The following is a 16,997-nucleotide window of genomic DNA, read 5'->3' on the forward strand; positions in this document are numbered from 1 at the left end:
GTCCTGGTGAAACTGGAAAGGCCTCCGGGCCACCGGTAATCCTTCAATCATAAAAAAAAAAAAAAGATTGACTTCCACGGTGAAGGAATAACATCGTGCAATAAAAATCAAACTCGCAAAATTATAATTTGCGTAATTACTGGTGGTAGGACCTCTTGTGAGTCCGCACGGATAGGTACAACCACCCCGCCTATTTCTGCCGTGAAGCAGTAATGCGTTTCGGTTTGAAGGGTGGGACAGCCGTTATGACTATACTGAGACCTTAGAACTATATCTCAAGGTGTGTGGCGCATTTACGTTGTAGATGTCTATGGGCTCCAGTAACCACTTAACAGCAGGTGGGCTGTGAGCTCGTCCACACATCTAAGCAATATTTTTTTTTTATCTAAAATGGTGTTATATACATATATGAATATTATGATAGCATAATTTTATGAAATCGTTTCTTTCTGCCGCGAGCAGTAATTAGTTTTAATTTGAAAGTTAGAATAGCCACGACGTAATTCGTTCACAAATATTCATTAATTTATTAACCAACACCCCTGCTAGGCTCTTTTCGCCATCACCCTTAATTATCTTGCAAAATAAATATTTATAATTACAGAAATATTAGATAAAATTTACTATCATGGTCATTCAAGACATTTAATGTCAACCAATTTTATCTGTTAAAAATGTCGGTCAAAAGTGTACCTACTTTAAAATCAGATTCATTCAAATATCTTTTTTTAAATGTGTTCTAATAAGCTTGTTTTTCCTCAGTAATTTATTTTTTACAGTTATTCCCGTATTGTGTTTACGAAGCGAGAGCATCAGAGAGAAACCAACTATACACCTGTACTAGATGTCATGCATTATCGTCGCTTCAATACAATTTATTACTCACATCAAAAATGATTTGCCTAACATTTACTTACTGACACATGATAATTTAATATTTTCAAAGTTTCCCCAACTCGTAGGTTGATTTCATAGTCTCCTAACAGTAGGTCATGCGCTGTTTTATTATGTTCAACGATTCGTAAACTTATTTAAATAATAAACTTAAAGTAGTTTAAATTTACATTTTACATTGTTATATTTTAAAGTAATGAAAGTAGTGTTTGGCTTCAAAAATATAGTTTAAAAATATTGTTCATCTGAAATTTGCTTTAAATATTTCATCTAAAGCTTGTCCTAATTCTATCCACCATAGTCTTTTTAATAAGTAATATCAGGTACATCTTCTATATTAATACACTATTTTTGTAGACATACTTCATTCTAGAATTTTCGATCATTTCGAAAATTCGTGTATACGAATGGCTTTCCATATTGTCGAACCAAATACTTTTTACAATGTGAAAATGTTTGTAAGGACGGACACTTCACATTCAACAAAATTACCTGCAACGTGTTTGTGATTATATTTGTTGTAGTAGATATAAATTAATCGAAAGATCGAGATTCAGTACTGTGACAGGTGGGTGTGTTTGTCGAAGAACAAGGTTAGTCTGGTGGTTGCACGATGAAAGCGAATCGTCGTATAATGAGAGTGGAAGGTGGTCGGACAGCGGTCGTGGTAGCAGGACGTACAGTGCTCGCGCACCTCGCCATGCGCACACGCTCGACACATGGCGCGTCGCCTGGCGCTGCTCGCGCTGCTGGCGTGCGTGGTGGCGCTTCGCCGCCCGCCTCCTACCTACGACGACATGTACTACTCCGACTCCGGCGACTCCTATTCCCTGTGGGATGATTATGACGACTCCTACGAAACAACCCCTCCGCCGCGATTACGTCCTACGACGACTAGTGCTAAAGTGATACTAAGGAATAAAGTTCCAAAAGTGAACGTGACGGTTAAAACGTCAAAAGGTGATGATAAAAAAATTATAAAAACCACAAACATTAATATTGAGAGTCATACAAACTTTATAGTGACAAAGGCTCCTGTTGTGAGTCAAGGAACGGTCACAAGGCGCCCTGTGATCCAAATCAGTGAAGACTATGTTATAGTTGAATCTCCAGAGCTACACGCCGATCAGTTTTCAAAATCTAGCACGAAAAAGCCTGTGACGTCACGTCGGCCATCCTCCAGCAAGCGACCTACGACAAAGCGGCCCCCAACGACTCGTCGATCGCGACCACCGCTTAAAACTACCAAAGCTCCAAAAGTAAAAAAACCTACATGTCCCCCGAAAAGCACTGGGTGGCTATCATCATTTTTTCAAGATGTCAAAGAAAAAAAAACTCCCAAGAAACCCGCAAAATCAGGTTGGTTATTAGGTGGGTTCGAGATGGATTTATTTGGTCTATTTGCGAACAATTCTTTTTAAATTTAAGCATTTGAGGCCAGTAGATTTTGAATTATTTTAATAGTCTGGTCATCTTAGATAGGTATATATATTATGCGTATACATAAGCGTCATCATCCTCCTAAAGCCACTATCTCCTCACCTATTAGAAAACATCATAACTTTATAAATTTTCCTAACTCTCTCTTAATTTCTGTCTTGATAATAGATATCAAGATAGAGTACTTTTCATTTAAACCAAACCAAACCAAAGTCAGCATAGAATCTATGAAAAATAATTTGGAGTTAATTCAACATTTGGCGCCTTTATCGCTTTTACTTTAGAGTGATATTTTAAAAGATCTGTTATTACAGAATGGAATCGTATTGTGATTGTTGATTTCCATGTAAAATTAACCTATTGTAAGAACTTAAGCTTAGAACTTAGGTACCTAGAAAATTACATAAATATAAAGAGATTATATTATGTTTTCTAAACATACACGGGTTTGGACTGCAATCCTATACTTGCCTATTTTCTCCATGAAAAAAAATGCGTTCCAATTTCAAGTCCAGACCCGCCAGACTCCAACGCAAGGCGGTGGTAGCATTATAGCTATGGTGTACACGGGCATAGTAGCCACCGTAAGCCAGTTTATCATCTAGGTTAATAATTAGAAGATTAATACTATATACCTACGCCGTAATTTTCACACAAAATTGTCAAGAGGTTTCTACGTTGAGTTGAATAAAACCGCAATAAAATCGTTTTGTATTATAGAAGACCATGATTGAGGTGGCCTGTGACAGTCAGGTATAGTAATCGGCAAACTTCGTGAGCAAATGACCTTGACTGCGCAGAACCGAATTTTAGATCACTTTGGTGGTGAGGGTGAGGCGCGACGGCAGGGGAAATCGTATCGAGCGCGTTATTGGTAGATCAGTCGAACCCTGCGTCCCGCACTGCGCCCTCATTCCGCTTGCTCCCAAAAGTACGCTTGCGTACAGTGGAAAGTCTATCGTTATTAATCGTTAAGTTATTTGTTATAATTGCTTGTGGACTTTGTTGCCATTGCTATTTGTTGAGTGTTTGTTGATTTTTTATAAAACATACACTATGCCGTGACAAACTGGTGTAGTACTTAAAAGAAAGGGTAGAAAATTTGTGTACGACGTATATTGCTTCTTTATAAAACATGGGAAGAATGATATGGAAAAATTAAAACAGACTTCGGAAGCAACAAAAACATCAGTGAGTACTGTTAGGTGCATTATTAACGAAGCTAAAGGCTCTGGCTTGCTCGCCGTGTTTCGGACTCCGGGTAAGAAAAGATCAGGGAAGAAGAAAGTTACCGGAATGGATAGTTTCGTTCAATCTGTAATAAAAAGATGTAATCATAATAACTACATAACAAGCAGCGAAACTCCATACCGTAGAAAGGCTTCGAAAAATTTAAAGAAGATATAAATTTTAATGGCTCGGAATTAAGCTTACGACGGATTATGAAAGAGCTAGGCTTCAGATGGAAAAAAAGAACAGAAAATAATCGGAAGCTGGTAAATGAAAAAAGTAACATTCGATTACTACGAATCGAATATCTTCAAAAAATAATTAATTATAGACAAAAAAGAAGACCGAATCGACCGAGTTGTAAACTACGCCGATGAGCCCTATGTCGACTCATCACGATGATAGCGACTCGGGTGATGAAAACAGTGATGATGATGATGGTCAAGATTATGATAACGAAAAAAAAATTACAAATACCAGCTTCGCTTCAACTGAACCAAGACCTGGCAACAGCTCTAGTTTTGACTTAATAGAAGGAATATCTATTTTACCCCAAGATTAAATTATTACAATTATTAACCTATATGTTTTGTTGATGTTCTAATAAATATATAAATAAATACATATGTTGATTTTAATAATTTAATAGCATTATGACGCAGAGTAAGTAATGTTTTTGCACGTGAGTGTACCATGCGCAAACTTACCCCCACTACGTCGACAAATGCTCAAGAAGTTTGCCGGTTATTATACCGACGAATGTAACCGATTAAAGTAATTTCCCAACCGCATGCATTCGTTCGCAGAAGAGCTTTATGATAAATTGTATTATAACACTTTCTAATTTCAAAGCTACTCTTAATTTAGTTTTTTAACAAATCGTTCCTTTCTAGACACCAAATTTTCTTATACTAAAAACATTATCCAGTATTGAACAGGTTCAACGGCGGATGTTGTGAGGTTAAACTAAAATTAAAACTGAATAATTTTTTGTGAAGAATGAAAGTTCCATCATCAATATTTTGAAAATATTCTTTACATATTATTTTTTTCTATTATATAAAGTGATATAGAAGTTATTTTTTAAAGATTAAATTCTAATTTAATGAAAATCAAACAAATTAAGATTTTTTTCCTTTATATTTATTGCTTAGATGAGTGGACGAGCTCACAGCCCACCTGGTGTTAAATGGTTGCTGGAGCCCATATACATCTATAAGGTAAATGCGCCACCCACCTTGAGAGAAGTTCTAAGGTCTCAGTATAGTTACAACGGCTGCCCCACCCTTTAAACCGAAACGCATTAATACTTCACGGCAGAAATAGGCAGGGTGGTGGTACCTACCCGCGCGGACTCTCAAGAGGACCTACCATCAGTAGGATTTGTATTTGAAAAAAAATTTAGTTATCAAAACTATTAAACATGAGTAATATGAATTCCAATACGTAATTACAAGTAGAAGCAGGTATATTAGCCAATAATTACTTTTAAAATGTCTTTATGTTTATGAGAAAACTGTTGTTTTCTATATACAACTAAAATCATAACCTTATTAGAGATAAAACGGTAGGTTCTCTTGTACCAAAAGAAGACAAAATATTCTTTAAGCATATTGTAAAACGTATGCATTATTTTATTTCGAAGTCGATACTGTCTAGCAGTTAAACTAAGATTAAAGTTATAGACCCACTAAATGTTAAAAAGTGTTTGAAAATAGTCGAAAAAGCAAACTTGATTTTGAATTGACTGTTTCAAGTCACACATTGATTAAAAACATTTTAGCAACAAACCTAGCATGCGAAATCAATTTCCTGTTTTTGTTTCAAACTATTTGGGCACACCTATTTTAATTAATTCAGATTAGGGCCATCTCAGTTCAGTTATTAAAATTAATTATTAAGCACATCAATTTTTCTGTACATACACCCATTAGTTAATGACGCACAAGTTTCTATCATAACAAATTAACTTCAAAGTTTTGTTTTACTTTCACGAAATCGATAATTTAAGTGGTTTACATACATCATTCACGGAAACGTGCCACGTCAAATTTCCTTTCTCTGTAAGCTTAATTTCATTTCATTTTAATTGTTTATATATTGACATATCTTAAATTTTGTTTTTGTTTTGAAACTTTCGAAAGAACTTCTCCTGTAACTAGGCAGGCGAAATCAAGGCTCAACCGGTCACTGATGCTCATTCATATGACGGCAACCTCCCGTGATATATGAATCAAATTCTCAATTTAATTAGATTACTTTTTGAAAGCTATATATAATTAAAAAGAAATTGGGATCTATGGTTCCTACATATTACAATAACGTATTATTGCCACCAGACGGCCGCCGGACTATTTCAGATTACTTTGAGTACCTACACCTTTCCATAAATTATGACCAATCATTTTAAGAACAGAATAATATAATAGGAGTATTCTGTAATGTTGAGACCATCACTTTGGGATGGTTATATTATTAATATCTGCTTTGAATTGTAATTAAAATGGTTTATGTCACCAAATGTTTTCTTTATAAAATGTGATAATAAAAATTCAACATTAATATGAGATGTAATGTTACATTGTATTTTTTACGACCTCGTTCAGGACAGAAGATCATACAGGTTCAGAAGGATCTGATTAATGTCTTATATTATCTTCGACTAAGTGTTCTCTTAACGAATATTAATTAATATTTATTTTTCTGTTTATATTCGTCAACTTCCCATATTGAATGCTGATGATGTTGTTGGGTCCCGTGCGTAACGCTGACTGTTTGTAACGCCACGCAATCACGTGTTTTGATCTGAAGAACAAATTAGTAGTTATGATTATCCAACCGAAACTTAGATGGTCAGTTACCATTTTGGATGCTACCTGAACATCAGCTGTAGCAAGAGCAAGGCTTAATACCTTAGTTTATAATAAATAATGCAAAAAAGCAAACCGACTAAGACAAAATAAAATAGGAATATCATCAATGTAGTCGAATTGAGATCTCGATATTGTTACGAAATTTTAATGAGACTGGATTAGAGGCATCGGCTTTCATGAGAAGCAGCAAAATCATAAAAATCGGTTTAACTAGATAAAAGTTCTGAGGTAACATATAAAAAAATTTAGTCGAATTGATAAACTCCTCCTTTTTTTTCAAATCGGTTAATGTAAAACAAACATGTATGTGTTTGTGATTGTTGTTACATGATTTTTAAAAATTTAAGAACAAGTGAAACAGATTTTCCGCAAATAATAGTATTCTTTCTAGTAGTTTATATTTATGGTCCCGGTTTTACCAGTTCATCAAAGTGGTCTCGTTGCGACTGTGCTCACCTCTGTCTGTCTCATAAGTCGCTGTGCCACTAACATTAAAAGTTTCTCCATAAAAATGTATCAGTTGCTTTTATCAAGACGCTAGATGTGAACTGAAAACCAAGTCGATCAGTCGATGATAATTATTTCATAGAAGTTTTGGCTTTCACCGAAAAAAAAACATTCCAAATACTGTTTGATTACACTTCCTTTATTTCCACAACTTTAAATAGGTTTTAAAGTACACTAATTGCCTTAATCGATACGCTTTTGTAAAGTACGTCTTGGTTCTGTCCTCGCTCAATCAGTGTGTCGATCGCCATTTTGCGTGCATCACGCCCCGCCTCTTTGTGCCAGGGCGGAAGTCAACATAATTTAGGATAATTATGAAATTAGAATTTAAGTTATAAAATAATCATAAGTCTTAGTCTGTTATTATTTCCTACTTTTAATATTTACATAAATAATGGGCACGAGGATTGATTCTAAATAAATATATTTTAAACATACTTCGACAGAGTTTGCTATTAATATTTTACTATGTTTCTAATTAGGTAATTTGAATAAAATGATCCTAACAGAATGACTACATTTTTGTCTACATATCATGTTTTCGTGTGTATGTGTGTGAAGTTTCTCTTTTATGTCGATAGCAAAATGAATGGTTCATTTGTGTGTGGGGGGCGGTACATTTAATAACAAAGTATGAATGTATTTTTGTTTGTATTTTTTTTTATTAAAGTTCCAGGTATATTTTCAAATATATACAATTGGTTTGTGAACAAAAAAACTTCATGGTTCGGCGGAGACGGCGGATGGTTCCAAGGTTCGGTAAAAGCCAAAAAACCAAATTATATTCTTCCAACGACAACCACACCAGAGCCGCTCACGCCTGCGCCCAGCTGGTTCCATACCCTTGTTGAATCGGAGGAAAACGATGGTGCCTACGCCAGCGAACTCAGTACAAGTAAGTACAATGCACTACATCAAACAGTGCGAAGCCTCGTTAACATAAAATATGATAATATTGTTCTAGTTAAATTCTCCAAAACTTATAATTTATATATAATTTTCAGCTGTTCTAGCCTAATTATTTAATTCTATTTTTATTTAAATGTACGTCTGTATTTATTTTTTAATAATCTGTAATTTCTTCATTACAGTAGGTACGTTTACTTAATGGCTACTCAAGAGAGTACGAACATTAAAAACACTGCGAATAAATAATAGGTTAACTAAAAAATCTTAAAGAACCACACAAAAGAATTTTCCAAACGAAAGCATCCTCATTATATCTTTTCACTTTCTTTTCGTAAAGGGTGAATCATTAGATGTTCACGTTGATGACCGCACTTGATGCATACATTCAAAGAGTCATGTCATGTTACATACAATGTGGCGCGCTTATTTACCAGATGACAGCCTCCGTCCAGCGTGTAAGCACATTATCGCCTATAATAGGCGATAGGTTACGTCTTTGTGTCACGGTAATAACTCTTGGTAAGATACTTCAGTTAGTGATGATAGGACGTACATGGTACCACCACACTTGCCCATTTCTGATTCGGAGGATAGGCTTACCATACAATGAGACTTTGATCTCATGTCTCAAGGTGTGTGGCAGCATTCACATGGTAGTGTGTGTGGGATACAGAAACCACTGAACACAGGGATTTGTGAGTTCTGCGTTAATCTGCGAAAAAACTAATATTCAAAATGATCTGTACAACACTTGTTTTTTGCTTTTATTCGTGTTCTCGCGCGTTTTTTATTCAATATAGATGAAAATTTGAGGTAATATCAATTTGAGGTAGATAACACGCGTGTATTTTCATCAAAAGGCCGTTTTTCGTTATCTATTTCGCGCGTGGAATAGATTCAAAAATAGCTCTGACCGTTCTTTTTTTTCTAAAAATTATTATAATTTACCATTAGGTAAGAAACCAACAAAGAAATCTTTGAAGAAGACATACAAAGGTTATCAGTTGTTGCGAACATACCCAGACGTACAATGGAAGGTTCAAGAAATGTTAGATTTACAAGAAGAAGCTCAAGGTTCTGGTATAATGTGGTGGACTCCACCCTCTCTGAATGGCACTACGGATTTAGTCGTACCCTCAGACTTACTAGAAGACGTCAAAGAACAGTTAAAATCATCGCAGATAGATTACGACGTAGTTATTTGGGACTTGCAGGTAACTAACTATACCAAACTGTTTATAGATATATGTATATTTAGATAGGTACAGCGTGTGAATTACATAAGTTAAAATTTTGTTTCTGCAGAAAGCCATCGCCTACGAAAATCCACGTTTATCAAAAAAACAAAGAATAGAACTTGAACAAGTACGAGGACATCCGATGACCTGGAGACGTTATCATCGTTACGCCGACATATTACGTTATTTGGAGTATTTACAACATTCTCATTCTGATGTAATAGAACTGATTCCTCTCGGTCGCTCTTCTGAAGGTCTTCCTTTAGTGGCTGTTAAGGTATTTCAATTGTATTTTTTATATGATATTATGTAAATACTATCTAAATTTTAATATTATTTAGTCTACTTTCAATTTTACACATTTTATTCATTTTGTTAGATCTCGGTATCGAATGACAATCAGATGAAGGAATCTGGCAATAAAACCAATAAAAAGAAATGGAAGCTTCGATCCCATATGAAACCAGCTGTGTGGATCGACGGGGGAACTCACGCTCGGGAGTGGATAGCGCCGGCTGTCGCAACATGGATAATCCACACTCTTGTTGAAGGAGAAAAAGGCTTAGGTTAGATTAAGAGTCCGTATTGCACTTTAAATTACTTCGAACAATGTTTATTTCTACTGTAGGTTTTTAAGCAAATAATCGATTTCTTGGACTAGTGATTTATTAGTCTAGTAACCGTTCGCTGGGGACAAGATTCGATTTTAGATCGCTGATCAGAGATACATATTTAGTATTCGAAATACTGTACTATACTGTACTGTACTATACTTGACTCGATGTTTGCCTGACTTGCACATAGCTCATAATAACTAGCTTGATCGCACATATGTAGAATGCTTAACGTTTGTTACATTGCTTCGTAAGATATAGAAATATTTTAAATTTGGACTTCAATTATTATAATATATATTGTGCGAAATGACATGCTTTCTAATAATAGGAGCAGACTTAGAGGTACTAAAGCAAGCTGACTTCTATATAATGCCAGTGTTAAACCCAGACGGGTATGAACACTCGCACACGCATGACCGACTATGGAGCAAAACGCGTTCACGCTCCCCCGATCATTCTGACGACTACTTCGTTGGCTGGTCAGTGAAAACTTTTCATAATTATATAACAATAAGTTTAAGCCAGTAATCGTATAAAGCGTACACTACACATACTAAAAAATACTCAAAACAACTCGACTGGTGGTAGGACTTCTTGTGAGTCCGCGCGGGTAGGTACCACCACCCTGCCTATTTCTGCTGTGAAGCAGTAATACGTTTCGGTTTGAAGGGTGGAGCAGCCGTTGTAACTATAGGTACTTGAGACCTTAGAACTTATATCTCAAGGTGGGTGGCGCATTTACGTTGTACATGTCTATGGCCTCCAGTAACCACTTAACACCAGGTGGGCTGTGAGCTCGTCCACCCATCTAAGCAATAAAAAAAAGTGTAATACTATTAATGTATGTTTTTAATTAATTATTATTAACTTAATTTAGTGCAACAATTATTTCTAAATGACAGATTTGTTTTATGATTAGGGCGTGTGTGCTTAGTATGAATTTATGGGCGATTTTTTCCTAGGGCGAAATGAGAATATCGTTTGCGACTTCTGTTAGTTGAAAAAATTTTGATCATGTGTTTTGTTTTTGTAAATATAGTTAGACAACCTTATAGCCCATTTACTGATGAGTCTTCATTGTTAATCATGAACATCAGCGATGTTAGGGGAACGTTTATCCATCCTATCCGTAATCTTATAAAGCTATAACGAATTCTTCATGTTCGATAAACACAAATGACGAGAGTTCACGAACAAGTTCAAGGCTGACATAACGGTTTTGCTCGAATCCGATGTTAATAGTGAAAAGTGAAATTTTGTAACAATTTAATTTGGCACTAATAACCGAGTTTTGGGTTCATCAAGCTACGCACTTTATGTACTTTTAATAAAATGTTCCAGTAGGCCATTCACACATCTACAATTACACGTACCGACAGAACCTGTTTAGTTAACTAAAGTTGTTGTTGTTAGTTAAGTTAAAAGTCAAAAGTAAAATAAATTATATCTCAATCAAACAGTCAGTTAGTTTTCCGATCAATCAGATTTTATTACACGATAGAAAGTCTAAGAACAAGCTTGGTGTACTTGGAAAAGTCCGTTGAGGGTACAAACAACATCATTAAGAATATTTGGTTACTTTCCATGTAAGTGATTATGCATAATTCGCTTAGTACCTACCTTATCTTAGTGCATCTCAAAAGCGTGTCTGACACGCCGTCATGGAACAATACAAGTTTTCCCTGAGAAAGTTCAAGAAAAAAATTCCTTTCATATAAAACGTGAACACATTGAATCGATGCCTCTATAAACGACAATATAATGTCATTGTCGTTGCATGCACACGGTTTTATAGTAACGTACAGCTATTAAAAACACATTATTACGTCTGAAACAAGATGTTCAAGTTACGTTAAATAAAGACCATCTGTCACAGTGCATTATGCTAAACATCCGTGTATTGGTTTTATTTTTTATCTTAAAGTTAAAGTATTCACTAAAGTATTCACACGTTTCTTTCTTTTGTCATTCTCCTGTTCTCTACTCTCTGTCCTCACATTGAATAATATAGCTTATATGCTTATATCGCGAAACTCTTTTCAAATAGCTTCATCTATGGGCTCCGATAAAGATTTAGCATCAGATGAGGAGACATTTAGCATCTTTCCATACAGACAGAGCAATAAATTCATGATCGGTGCAATCATAATTCCATTAGAGCATGAACATGTCTTTGAACTTGTTGTCATGAAGTGCCTTTTTTTTCTAACTTAAAACAACGAAAATCAATCTTATGTAACTATAATATGTTTAATTTGAATAATACCAAACGGTGGCACAAAAAATGTATACTTAAGTGCATATGTGTATTGCAATGAAAACAAAGTAGAAACACTCATGCTTTCTCCATACATTGTTTGTTGGTCGAAGGAAAATCTAAATTACTACTACTACTGTAACTAGTTATGGTTAGTGAAAATTAGTATAGTATAATCAATTTTCAATCAAATTCAAACTCGTTTCTCGTGTTATAAAATAGGTTTCCATGGAACTGGGGTCAAGTTGAATGTGTGGGTGTGGATGCAGACCGCAACTGGGACTACCATTGGGGCGAGAAAGACTCCTCGACGGATCCTTGCTCAGATAACTACGCTGGGCCCCATCCGTTCAGTGAACCCGAGACGCGGGCTGTTTCAGAATTTCTTGCAGAGCATCGAGGACAAATTAAAGTAATTTCCATTCTCTTTTGTTGGTCTCACCAATTTGATACTTAATAATAATTGGCCTTCACATGGTATATTATAGATTTATAAGAAATGATTCTTGGTTTTAATGTAACTTATGTAGCAATAGTATTATTATCATGGATGTGATTTCATGTTAATAATGTCGTTGATTTCACGCGGCTTTAAAGTATACTAGCTTAAATAATAAATTAATTATTTTCGGCATCTTCAACCGAAGGTATAAAATTTCAATGTTTGTGCCAAGCTTCGGGTAATGCAAATTGTAAAATCTTGTTATCTTAGTTCCTTGAAGTCCTTTCGTGTGAAGTTCAGGTTTCTTCAATAAGCTTATTAGATTGTAACTGCATTTGTATTTGATTATACTCGAAAGATAACTATGATACTTATTACATAAAATCTTAATTTTGAAAGTAGGAAGAAAGTAAGATGGTTTTGAGAAAATGTTAAAGTACGTACCTAATGATTTCTAGTACCTTATCGTCGTTTTATATTTTTGTGTCCGTTTTTTTAATAAATATTTTACAATATTTAAATGCTTAAGACATAAAATCGCATAGAAATGTGGAACGTTGTATTTAGCTCAGGTCTTTCATTTCTATCGTCAGTCAGAGCACGCGCTAATATACATAATTTTATTCATCTACATACTTAATAACACTACCGGTCGCCTGAGATATTCTGAGTTCTCAGAATTTATTTTTACATTATGCTAAGATTAGTGTTCCTTAAATTTCTATTGGAGAAATTTATGGTGTTATATTGTTGTGTATGTACGTACGGTGGTGCCTACCCGTGCGGCCTACCCTCACAAGAGATCCATCAGTAAAAATTTAAAAACATTTAAAAAAGTTTCCGTGGTATTTGTCTTTTCGTGACAACAGCTATTCGCAGTTACTGAGTAAACATTAATTCATTATATCACGTTTCGAGAGTAGGAAAATTGGAACCTTCTTCTTATACATTCGCTGTGTGATGAAAGACAAGACTTTTCCTCGCGTAGCCTGGACCTTATCGTTTAGTATTTTCGTTTAATCATCTCCGAAAATGAGAATAAGTGACAGACAAAAATGTTTTAATAATGTTATATGAAAAATATAAAGCTGTGGGTTGTGTTTAATTCTAAAATTAAAATCATGAGTGCACAAAATACAAACCACTGAGTTTTTCGGTGGATAATCACAGTGGGTCGCGATTCCGATTCGGTGGTAGGTTCTGCGAAGAACTGCTCTTGGTAGGGCTGGTGTTAGTAAATTCTCTCAGGTTGAGCCCGTGAGCTCACCTACCACGGCGAGAAGCTGGAACAGACCCTTAGGTTGTCAGCGAATAGGCAGGGAAAAAAGCACAAAATTACGAATAGTTTTGCCGTTTAAAAGTTATTAGTATTGTTAGGCCCGCAAAGTAGAAATCTGACCTGACTATGGAGGTTCAAGACTCAAGTAAGCAAGTATGACAATATATCATTGGTTCAAAACCGTGAGCGCAAACCGCACGTCAAATAGAGAAATTGCGTCGGAAAGCGGCATATTTCGCGACATCAAATTAGATTACGTTCGTAACTGTTAGATTACTGCGAACATTTTTAAACTGAGATTTCTAAACGAGCCTAGGAATTTTGTGATTTTTCTACGTAACTTTAAAAATCACCAAACATTACGAACATCTCCATGACTAATTTAAATATTGGAGGAATATTGTGTTCTTTTTTTTTATAATAAATAAATGTAATAATATAAATTAAATTTTTTTATCATTTAAATATATAAAATAATAAAATTTCAACTGAATAAGAACAAGCCCGAGTATAGTTTCAATACTATTTGCTTCAGGTTTTTATATCTCTGCATGCCTATACCCAAGCTTGGCTAGTGCCAAGTTCCCAAGCCCATGCGCCCTTCGCCGACGATGGAATACTCATGGAAATGGGAAAATTGGCAACAACGGCGCTTTCCGACTTATTCGGTACCAAGTATCAGGTGAGCTAATACTTCATACTTAACACACTCTGAAACGAGAGGGCTGCATTGTACTTTCATTATTTAATTTGTTTATTTTCAGCTGGGCACTGTGGCAGATTTGCGGCAGCCTGCGTCTGGGATGTCTCATGATTGGGCCAAGGCTCGGGCTGGCATCAAGTTTTCCTATCACGTTGACTTGCGAGATTCGTTTGGACCTTACGGCTTTCTACTACCTGGTTCGCAAATTGTATCAACGGCCCGCGAAACTTGGCAAGCAGTTAAAGCAATTGTGGACAATTTGACACCTTAATTTACTTTCTAGCAATATGACTCGTATTCGAATGACGAATGTACATACACGTAAAACTAGATTAACTGTAATCATTTAAAATTATAAGTAAAATTAGATTATCAGATTTAATATGCAACATTTACATACTGAAATGGTATGAAAAAACGCGATCATTAATCTGCACGTAGGAAATTTTAACAATGTAAAATTGTAGGGTTTAAAATGTCTGTTATAACCAAAGTTAAGATATCAGATAAGAGTTCATTGGTTTAAGCAAAGTTTTAACTGTTTAAATAAGTAAATATAGTGCTAAGAAAGGATGAATTAACAACATTAACGAGGGAAAAATTTGAAATGAAAGTTTGAATTGAGCTTTAAAAACACGAAAACTGTCGTCGGACAATCAGATATTATTTAGATTATTTCTTAGATTAACATTACCTATACATAGTATTATACATTAATAATTAAAATCATTACATCTTAAACAAATATTTTAAAGTATAGATTTTGTTATTGTAATAATTTTACGCAATAGTTATTAAAGGCTATTCGATTCCTACGTTAGTAAGTTTATCCAGTGAAAAACGCATTTATATAATTCTAATTACAGATAATTTAGTTACTTATTTATTTGTTTGAGAGTAGTTGTGTGATAATAGAAATTAAATTTATTAATTGATCGCGGTACGTGAGGTATTGTAGTATATTAATAAATCAAAATAAGGAAAATTAGTTGTCAATTTCATTTCACTGTTACTAGTGTTTGTTACTGCTGCTGGCATCGTTCGTTGATGTGGCTTCAACATTTCGCTACCGGATGCCAGCATCTTGTAACTGGCGCACCTTTAATTAGACCCAAATCAAAGCAAGTTGGATGGACTCAACTAAACACCTTATAGAGTTCTCGCTGCTTTGGCAACATAAGCGGCTATGCGGCATATTTTTTCGCCCATATTTCACTAAATTAACGTCCCTGAATCACTTTTATTTATTTATTGCATAGACGGATGAACGAGCATACAGCGCAGTTGGTGTTTGGCCGTTACCGGATCCCATAGACATCACAAATTGAATGCCGCCACTAACCTTGAGATATGAGATTTTGGTCTCAATTGTATAGTTTACTCGCCTTTTAAACAGGCACTTTTGAAATATTGCTTCGCGGTAGAAATAAGTAAAAATTCCTGATAGCCTAGTGGTAGCGTTATTATGTGACAGCGCGGGTAGGTATTTCTACCCGTGCTGGCTCACTGGTATGGTAATAAATAAATAACACTGGCAAATTATTCATAGGATTCTGCTGCCCATTGTGCGGTAACTCCCATAAGCGCCCATAACGACACACACCGGAAGAGATGGAGTAGTTCTATTCTAAGTTGAATTCACACAATCACACACACAAAGTGTTCGTAATATTCCAAGTTTAACTATAAAAAAAAATCATAATCAAAAAATTTTTTATACAACATAAATGAAAGTACCTACATACTTGTTGAACGTCAAAAAGAACTACCGCCAATTCACAAAAACTAGCCTCCGTCTTGAGAAGAACTGGCAAGAAACTCGGCAGGCATGACTTTTTTTTTTTAAATATTAGATTTTTTCTTTTTTAAATATTAGATAAAAAAAATTAAATATTCATTTTTACAATGAGTATTATAACGTAACAAAATCAAATCAAATCAAATCAAAAAAGTTTTATTCTACATAAATGAAAGTACATACTTGTTGAACGTCAAAAGAATTACCGCCAATTCACAAGAATCAGCCTCCGTCCTGAGAAGAATTGGCAAGAAACTCAGCGGGCATGTTTTCTTTTTTTTAAATATTAGATTTTTATTTTTATTTTAAATATATATATATTTTTTTTTAAATATTCATATTACAATAAGTAATTATAAACAATTTTACAATATTGAAATTCCCGGAGCGAGCAACTCATTCCCACTTTGTGCAATCTTCTAGATAATCATTGACTTTATAGTAAGCTTTATTGCACAGATGCTCTTTAATAGTTTTCTTAAACCTATGTATATGTAGGTTCTGAACATCTTGTGGGATTTTGTTGTACAGGCGCACAGACAAACACCCGAATGAATTTCGTATCTTATGTAACCTACTCATCGGCACAACAAGCTTGTGTTTGTTCCTAGTATTTCTATTATGTATGTCCGACATCTTAGGAAACTCCTCAATATGTTTACGAACATACATCAAATTTTCAAAGATGTACTGGGATGGCATAGTGAGAACTTTAATTTCTTTAATTTTTTCCCTCAGGGATTCCCTTGAGTGCATGTTATAAATAGCACGTATAGCTCTTTTCTGCAGAATAAATATCATTTCTACATC

General features: G+C 34.8%; 1 protein-coding gene across 2 annotated transcripts; it reads left to right on the top strand.

Annotated features, from left to right (window-relative positions):
* The first annotated feature begins 1,467 nt into the window (after window positions 1-1,467).
* LOC114246509 (carboxypeptidase A2) lies at window positions 1,468-15,365 on the top strand. 2 transcript variants are annotated; one of them, XM_028179057.2, is made up of 9 exons: window positions 1,468-2,265; window positions 7,615-7,839; window positions 8,808-9,067; window positions 9,159-9,368; window positions 9,471-9,657; window positions 10,037-10,187; window positions 12,188-12,377; window positions 14,222-14,368; window positions 14,451-15,365. In XM_028179057.2, the coding sequence occupies exons 1-9, from the start codon at window positions 1,614-1,616 to the stop codon at window positions 14,658-14,660; spliced, it is 2,232 nt and encodes a 743-aa protein (XP_028034858.2). In that variant the 5' UTR covers window positions 1,468-1,613; the 3' UTR covers window positions 14,661-15,365. The 2 variants fall into 2 exon arrangements, with proteins under 2 accessions (XP_028034858.2, XP_089586498.1); XM_089730372.1 differs by having other exon boundaries at window positions 1,468-2,253.
* The last annotated feature ends 1,632 nt before the right edge of the window (window positions 15,366-16,997 follow it).

The sequence above is a fragment of the Bombyx mandarina genome, chromosome 10 (assembly GCF_030267445.1).
Source record: "Bombyx mandarina strain Sakado chromosome 10, ASM3026744v2".
NCBI lineage: Eukaryota > Metazoa > Arthropoda > Insecta > Lepidoptera > Bombycidae > Bombyx > Bombyx mandarina.